The sequence below is a fragment of the Thalassophryne amazonica genome, chromosome 12 (assembly GCF_902500255.1).
Source record: "Thalassophryne amazonica chromosome 12, fThaAma1.1, whole genome shotgun sequence".
Taxonomy (NCBI): Eukaryota; Metazoa; Chordata; class Actinopteri; order Batrachoidiformes; family Batrachoididae; genus Thalassophryne; species Thalassophryne amazonica.
The window spans coordinates 57,819,158-57,828,295 of NC_047114.1; the positions used below are offsets into that span (position 1 = coordinate 57,819,158).

General features: G+C 45.2%; 1 protein-coding gene across 1 annotated transcript in view; it reads right to left on the reverse strand.

Moving 5' to 3' along the window:
• The window catches only part of dpydb (dihydropyrimidine dehydrogenase b), a 70,079-nt gene extending 67,161 nt beyond the window's left edge, over positions 1–2,918 (reverse strand). The window contains 2 exon segments of the mRNA XM_034183269.1: positions 2,221–2,340; positions 2,793–2,918. Coding sequence (XP_034039160.1) covers positions 2,221–2,265 — 45 coding nt within the window. The 5' untranslated portion in view covers positions 2,266–2,340; positions 2,793–2,918.
• Between the last annotated feature and the right edge of the window lie 6,220 nt (positions 2,919–9,138).

Below are 9,138 nucleotides of genomic sequence, written 5' to 3' on the forward strand. Positions count from 1 at the left end.
AACCCCAGGAAGGACAAAGAGGTGCAGTGAAACTCACACTTCTCGCCCTTCACAAACAGCCGGTTCTCCAACAACCGCTGCAGGACCTGACGTACATGCTGGACATGAGTCTCAGGGTCCGGAGAAAAAATGAGTATATCGTCCAGATATACGAAGACGAATCGGTGCAGGAAGTCCCGCAAGACGTCATTAACCAAAGCTTGGAATGTCGTGGCGGCGTTAGTGAGGCCGAACGGCATGACCAGGTACTCAAAATGACCTAATGGGGTGTTAAATGCCGTCTTCCACTCGTCTCCCTTCCGGACCCGAACCAGGTGGTATGCATTCCTAAGATCCAACTTGGTGAAGATTTTGGCTCCATGCAGGGGCGTGAACACTGAATCTAACAGGGGCAACGGGTATCGATTGCGAACCGTAATCTCATTCAGCCCCCTGTAATCAATGCATGGACGGAGTCCGCCGTCTTTCTTGCCCACAAAAAAGAAACCTACACCCATCGGGGAGGTGGAATTCTGGATCAGCCCGGCAGCTAATGAGTCCCGGATGTAGGTCTCCATTGATTTGCGCTCAGGTCGTGAGAGGTTGTACAGCCTGCTGGACGGGAACTCAACGCCCGGAATCAAATCAATGGCACAATCGTACGGACGGTGCGGGGGAAGGGTGAGTGCCAGATCCTTGCTGAAGACGTCAGCAAGATCGTGGTACTCAACCGGCACTGCCGTCAGATTGGGAGGGACTTTAACCTCCTCCTTAGCATGTAAACCGGGAGGAACTGAGGATCCTAAACACACCCGATGGCAGGTTTCGCACCATTGAACCACCACCCCAGACGGCCAATCAATCCGGGGATTGTGTTTCAACATCCACGGGAAACCCAAAATCACGCGGGAGGTAGAAAGAGTCACAAAAAACTCGATCTCCTCCCGATGATTCCCAGACACCACCAGAGTTACAGGTTGTGTCTTGTGCATGATTAACGGGAGAAGGGTGCCATCTAGTGCCCGCACCTGCAATGGCGAAGGGAGCGCCACCAGAGGGAGCCCTACCTCCCTAGCCCATCTGCTGTCTAGCAGATTCCCTTCTGACCCCGTGTCCACCAGTGCTGGGGCTTGAAGGGTTAAATCCCCGCTCAGGATTGTAACTGGGAGTCATGTGGAAATATGTGTATGTCCCACGTGAATGTCTTGGCCCACCCTAAGCCCATTTTCTAGGGGCGGGCGTTGGTGTTCAACCACTTGGGGCAGTCTCTTAGCTGATGCTCACTCGAGCCGCAGACAAAGCACTCCCCGCGGGCCAGCCTCCTCTGTCTGTTAGGTGGTCTGTCTGTTATTAAGTATATGTCTCTTCCAGTTGGCCTGTCGTGGTTTATACTGACCACAATCCACTGGTGGCTCTGGGACATATGAAGAACATGAACCAGCGCCTCATGAGATGGAGCCTGTTTTTCCAGGGCTTCTCACTGGACATCTGCTACATCAGAGGACGTGATAACATCTTGGCTGATGCTCTATCCAGGTCGTACATTGTTTTGCATGATGTTGCATGTTGAGAAAAATCAACTTATGTTTGTTGTTAGTTCCGCTAGATTTTTGTGACAATAAATTTGTTTAACTTTTTGGTTGGTTTTGTTTTCTGTTATGTTGCACTCCAAGAGCCAGGGTGTAACAAAATATATTTAATATTTTTCCAACTCATTTACATACTCGATGGATAACAGTAATACCAAAATGTCTAAAGTGGTAAACTGACTGCAGCTGAATTAACAACACTTTTTTGACACATTCTTGATGACATAAAAATATGTCAGGGCTCCTGTGCTGGATTTCACTGTAATGTGACTGTATGTTCCTGATAGCTGCTCAGTCACTTAATGCTGACTGACTCATGTACACTGCAGGTTACAACAGTGAGGTATGAAATTTATGAGACATTTTGTTGTTTCACTGTCGGAAATTGCATTCAGTATCAGTCTTGCACAAAGAGTTACTGCATATATTTTGGATGAGGCTAATTTAAAATGAATAACTTTCTTATAAATAAAAAGTAAAATAAAATAAAAACTCCACTATAATGTCTGCTTGTTAATTTACATAATGGACATTAACGTTTCCACAGTGAATTACATTAAAATGGATTTGCATCACTTCATAAGTCATTTATATACATAGTAAGTGAGTGAAGACCATTACCAGTCATGAAGAAAAATCAAACTAATCACACCTCAATGTCAGGAAGATCTTTACTCAGCATGGTGCTTCTGTACATCCTGGCTGTGAAGATAGCTGGAAGCACTGTCCGGGATTGTTCTGCTCCAAAGTGCAACCTGCAGAATGTTGGCTGCTGCCACCAGCGGAGAAAACAGATAAACTGACTGAAAATGGCACGTGAAAGGTATTTTTTTCCTTGTTTTATCTGTTGATAAGTGACCACACAGACTGCACTTTATCAAGGTTAAAGTTCCATGTTCAGTGGTACAGTTAAGCAGGGTTATTGACGGGTTTGTTGCACTTGAACTGTGCAGTCAACTGTCAGAGTCAAACTCCACCTCACACAGGGGGAGTGGATGTTTTATTCCTGCCCACTTCTGTTTCCTCTTTCTTTGGCGATCTCAGAAAAAAAACACCAGGCGTCTCATTTATAAAACTGTAGATTTGCAACTTAAACTCAGCTGTGGCAAAAATGTGCTTACACATTCTGTTTGTTAGTTATACAGCCATCCTATATGCACAAAGGACAGCACGGAAATGAAAAGAGAAGAAGGAAAAAGAAAAAGAAGGGGAAAAAAAACCTACCGTACTGTTCAAGCTGCAAGGGCTTTAGAGTAACTTTTCTGCTGACAAAAACTCAGAAACATGTAATCTTTGGAAAGGATCAACAACCTCCGTTCATTACATATTTTTTTTCACATTCAACAACCACACGTCACTTTCCGTTTATATAAGCCCTGTTTCCAGGCATGATCCGCCCCCTTATGCGTCATCCAACTCTCACATGTGCCCTCCCTAACTGCAAGAAATGTTCCCATTTCAAAGTACACAAAGGAACAACAACAACAAAAAACCCCACAAAGACAAATGCACCCATATAAACAGAATACTCAAGAGGAAAAAAAATTTGTGCATGGAACACAGCACAACCCAAACAAGACAAAAAGTGAATAGTCAATAAGAACAAATGTAAACCACTGTCTGGGTAACTCACAACCAACAGACAATAGAAGTACAAGAGGAAAAAACAAAAAACATGGCAATAATCACTGAACATACATGCCAACTCCCATAAAACACATGGAATCAGAAAACAAAAGGATGTATAAAACAGTCACTCCCTCACAGAGTCCCTAAAACAAGTAGATGGCCGTGATGGCCTACCAACCTGGGAGAACCTAGGTGGGGCAATTGCCCATGCAGGGGAACCACCAGAACCTGCCCTCAGCTGAAGGACACAGTCCAAGTCTTTGCCAGAGAGAAAACCCGTCAGTGTAGTGGGTAGGAAAGAGGAGAAGACGGTTCTAAATGGGCCCTCCGATGGAAAAGCCACAGGCAGATTGTAGCACCACAGCCTGTCATAGCAGATGGTCTGAAGAGGGGGTTCCTCTCCAAATGGGGTACAAATCTGGTAAGTGCCTCACAACCTCATCATCCCTGTCCATACGCCATTGCACCAAGTAAGGCCCCTTCCAGTGGGGAGCCAGTTTACGGCAGCTCTCTGTGGGGTCATTCAACCACACAAGATCCCTGACCTTGTAAAGTTTGTGTCTCAATCTGTTATCATAGAAAGTCTTTTGCCTTCTGCTTGCCACACTGTTATTGTTCTTTGTCTGCCTAAAAGCAGTGTCCAAACGCCTGAGGAGATAAAGTCCTCAGGAGGTCCTTCCACCGGGCTGCATTGCACCAGTGGCCCCAACACCACATCCAACAGCGTCCTGGCCTCCCTGACATGTGTGATGAAGTAAGGTGTGAACCCTGTGCTGGATTCTACACTGGTATTATAAGCGAAAGCAGCCCACAACAGGAAAGAGTTCCACTCCTCCTTGCATGACAGGAGTGTTTTAACTAACTGATCGATAAGAGTCCTGTTAAATCTTTCTACCATACCATCAGACTTTGGATTATATGTAGTATGAGTTTTCTTCACACCCAACATCCTGCACAAATGCTTCACCACATCTGATTCGAATAGTCTCCCCATATCTGTGTGCAGCATTTCCATCACAAGCATGTTCCAAAATGGAATTCTGAAACAGAAACTCAGGAACTGTGGTGGCTTTTTGATCCAAGATGACATACAGACTAAAGAATTTAGTGAAATAGTCATCAACAACTAAAACTTATTGATTGCCCTTAGATGTAAGCAGCAACTTGAGTATATCGGTCACGACACATTGGAAAGGCCTCACCACCTGAGAGGTTCTCATAGGGGCATGATGTCAGAGAACTGGGGACTTCCTCCTTTGACATGCATAACACTGATCACACCAAGTTTTAATGTCACTGTACCCAGTGGGCCAAAAACATACAAGTCTGGCACGTGCCAAAACCTGCTCATAGGCAAGGTGAGCAGTCAAAAGTGTGCCATGCAGGTGACCCAGGACCTCGGGAACCTACACAGCAGGGACCACAATTTGTGTTGTCTGACCCACATCAGACAGCCACACAACTCTACACAACAGTCCATCAATGAAAGTCAGTCACAGAAAGTCATGCCACAGTCTCTTTAAGCCCCGACTAGCATCTTTCACCCTCCATCTAGGGGGTGTCTGACCAACCTTCAGCCAGGCCAAAACTTGCTTAATGTCAGTGTCACTCTGTTGGAGCTCCCTGACATATGAGCCATTATGTGACAGAGTGTAGATCAAAACCTAGTCTGCAAGAGCCAGTGGTTCAGAAGGTGAACATGTGCTGGGTTACGCTGCAGGGGCCATGGTGGGAGTGTCTATGGCGCACACAGTGCTGGAGTCACTGTCGTTAACTGTTTGGGTACCTGTGTGCATGAAAATGTGGGTAGCATCAAGGGCATCACGTTCACTAGCTCTGCACGAAAGAGCATCTGCGATAGTGTGCTGAGTCACACTTTTGTTACAGGGCCCAGTGGTTGCAACGTTCCGTTCTGGCATTGTCAATGGGGAGCTGTTGTAGGCCCAACAATGGCAGGTGATCTCTGACAATGATGAATGGGTGAAGGCCCAATTAGTGTCTGAAATGATGAACAGGCCACACTATCAACCACAACTCCCTGTCATATGTAGATCACTGTTGTTTGGCTGCTGTGAAAGAGTGGCTAGCATAAGCCACCACCTTCTCCAAACTGTTAGCGTCTTGCACCAATACTGCCCCCACAGCCATCTGAGATGCATTGGTGTATAGAATGAAATGGTGGCTGAAGTGGGGGTGACACATTTTAGGTTCTGCAAAGAGAGCGTCCTGCGGGAACTCAGATGCATCTTAGCAATCTGCAGTCCACTGAAATGTTACATTCTTTCCCATGAGGTGGCTAAGAGGGGCCGTTTTCTTGACAGAACTCGTCACAAATCTCCTATAGTTAAAAACAGAGCCCCAGAAAGGCATGCAACTCTATAGCGGACCATGGCACAGGCCACAACTTCACCCTGTCTGTTTTTTGGGGTCAGGGTGAACCCCCTCAGCAGAGATGACGTGCCCAAGGAAAGACCACATAATCCCGGACCAGGTGGCACTTCCTGGTGTTAAGTCAAAGCCCAGCTGCTCCAACCTGGGTAAAGACCTCATCTAGAGCAGAAAGTTGGTCCTCAAACGACCTGCTGTATATTAATATGTAGTCGAGATACACCATGCAGACATGCCATGGTAGGTAGACCCTTTAACACCAGCTCCAAAACTCTCTGGAATGTCACCGATGTATCTATGAGCCCCATGGGCATGGATCTCAACTGGTACAGGCCCTGGCTGGTGGTGAAGGCGGTCTTTTCACAGTCCTTCTGTGCCACCTCCACCTGCCAGTAGCCGTCTGAAAAATTCAGGGTGCTGTACCAGGTGACCCCTGCTAGGGCGTCCAGTGTATCATTGACCTGGGTCAATGGGTGGGAGTCTTTATCGTCACCGCATTGAGGCCCCTATAATCCAGACAAAATCTTCACATATTACTCTTTTTTCTGATGAGAAACACAGGAAAAATGATTCTGTGCTGCACCTCTCTGTTTATCTCCCTCCACTTGTTGGAGGAAGTGCGGTAGGCCAGTTGTTTTATCGGGGGTGGTCCCCTGTCTGCAGGGGTTTCAGTCACTCTTCTGCTGACAAAAACTCAGGAACAAATACACTTTGGAGAGGATCAACAACGTCAGTTTATTACTTTTTATTTTTCCCACACTGAACAATCATGTCGCCTCCTGATTACGTCAGCCCCGCGCTCCAGGTGCAATCTGCCCACTTATGCTCCATCCAGCTTTTACACTACTATAGAAGAAGCGCATTTTCACCAAATGTAAAATTTAGACAGTCGGCAGGGAGGTGGAGAGCTCATGGTCCTGAAATGAATGGGAAAAACATAAAAATATAATGCGGTTGTGAGTACTTTTAACAACCAAAATCATTAAAACAAATAAATATAAAACTACATAATAATGAGGGCTGATCAATTTTATTACATAATTATTTATGATGCAGTTTCTCACTGTTCGTTATATACTTTATATGAATATTTGTGCATAAGAACAGAAATTACATTTTTATGTTGATAAGAATCCAAAGATCAGTGATATTGGCTGCTTTATTTACTATTAAAAATACTAATTTCATCGTATCAAACTTGCTCTAAAATTTTAATAAATAAATTTGCTTTAAAAACACATATACACATGGTCCAAAGTATTCGGTGCACACATTCTCGTCTTCCAATTCTTGGGATATTTCAGGGGTCTCCAGTGACCTCGCCTCTCCCTGCCTCTCTTATCCCGCGCGTCCGTTGATTTGAAAGAAGGTATTAACCAGTCATTTAAATTTGAACACAATTACTCTGAGGCCAAGTCCACCACTCAGAGATTTATTGAACAGGATTTAAATGTCACAAATTGTGACAGAATTTAAGTTTTACAGAATGAGTGACATAAACAAAAACATACCTAGAATTTCTGAGGGTCCCAGGAGCTGCAAGCTTCCAACCAGCAATCTGGTGTTCCAGCAAGCTGACAGCAAGGAGGAACCCCGAACAGTGGGATGGCCTTGTATTTATACCCTATGTTACTACAATGTTTTTCTGATAATCTTGGGAGTTGTCCTTCATCGGGGTGGTCTTGACCCCTCTATTTCGTGTCATGGTCCTGCCCACACGTGCTGTGAAGTCTTCTGATAAGGTGGAACTGAAATCTTCTGATAAGGTTTTTGGGCAACAACTGCTAACTGAAAAACTGCCAGCATATCTTCAGGGCCTCACCAAAACAGGGACACATCACATTTACAAGACTTTTGAAAATGATTATATAAGTAACATATCTTCATGACAGCTTGTTAAGAAACTAAACTAATATTTGAGCAAAAGCAAATCTCAGAACAAAAGCAAATGTAATCATAAACATAACACGCCTTTAATTTGGTAGACACAATATACAATTCAACAGCATTCGAACATCCATCCATCCATCCATTTTCTTGCGCTTTATCCGGAACTCGTGAACAAGACCCCAAGATACCTAAACTCCTCCACTTGAGGCAAGGACACTCCACCGACCTGAAGAGTGCAAAGCACCTTTTTCCGGTCGAGAACCATGGCCTCAGATTTGGAGGTGCTGATTTTCATCCTGGACGCCTCACACTCGGCTGCAAACCGCCCCAGTGCACGCTGAAGGTCCTGATTTGACGAAGCCAACAGAACCACATCGTCCGCAAACAGCAGAGACGAGATTCTGTGGTTCCCAAACCAGACCCCTCTACACCCTGGCTGCGCCTAGAAATTCTGTCCATAAAAATAATGAACAGAACCAGTGACAAAGGGCAGCCCTGGCGGAGGCCAACGTGCACTGGAAACAGGTTTGACTTACTACCGGCAATGCAAACCAAGCTCCTGCTGCGGTCGTACAGGGACCGGATAGCCCTTAGCAAAGGACCCCGGACCCGGTACTCCCGGAGCACTCCCCACAGGGTGCCCGAGGGACACGGTCGAACGCCTTCTCCAGATCCACAAAACACATGTGGACTGGTTGGGCGAACTCCCATGAACCCTCGAGCACCCGATGGAGCGTGTAGAGCTGGTCCAGTGTGCTGCGACCAGGATGAAAACCACACTGCTCCTCCTGAATCCGAGGTTCGACCATCGGTCGAATTCTCCTCTCCAGTACTCTGGAATAGACCTTACCGGGGAGGCTGAGGAGTGTGATCCCCCTATAGTTGGAACACACCCTCCGGTCCCCCTTCTTAAACAGAGGGACCACCACCCCGGTCTGCCAATCCAGAGGCACTGTCCCCGATCGCCACGCGATGTTGCAGAGGCGTGTCAGCCAAGACAGTCCCTCAACATCCAGAGACTTAAGGTACTCAGGTACTTAAGGTACTCGAACATTTAAGTCAAAAGTATTTGAATATGTAGATATCATGTAATTAACCTTAGCTATTGATTACATGTTTAATAAGCATTGATAAATATTGATCACTATGAGCATATGAGTAATATATTCTTCAACAGCAACAAGCTCTATTAATATATAAATGATGACTTCTAAACATTAAAACACATTCATGTAACTATATATTTTTAGGTCAATAAAAGATTAATATTGTGATGATATTGAATGGGGAAAAAAAGCACAAAAGGTTAATGCATATTAAGCACATTTAGGATATATTCCATCACAATACCAGGTCACGTGTGCAAAAGCTGTTTTTGTGCATGCACACTGCTTATAATCAAGGTCCCTGTTTATGTCAGGGTGGAGCCACACAGAACTTTGACCATTTCAAGTAAACGTGGATTAGAGTTTGGTACATGTGTCATGTAGGGTCAGGGTCGAGCAGCACAATCAGGATGGTTTCTGATGGAGTTTTAATGAGAGAAGCTTATATACATGTGTCTAATCTGATGCACTGTCACTTTTCTTATTAATTTGATCTAAAATAAGAATGCTTTCACTCACCTCAGTACCATTGCAAACATTCGACCTGTTCTGCCTAT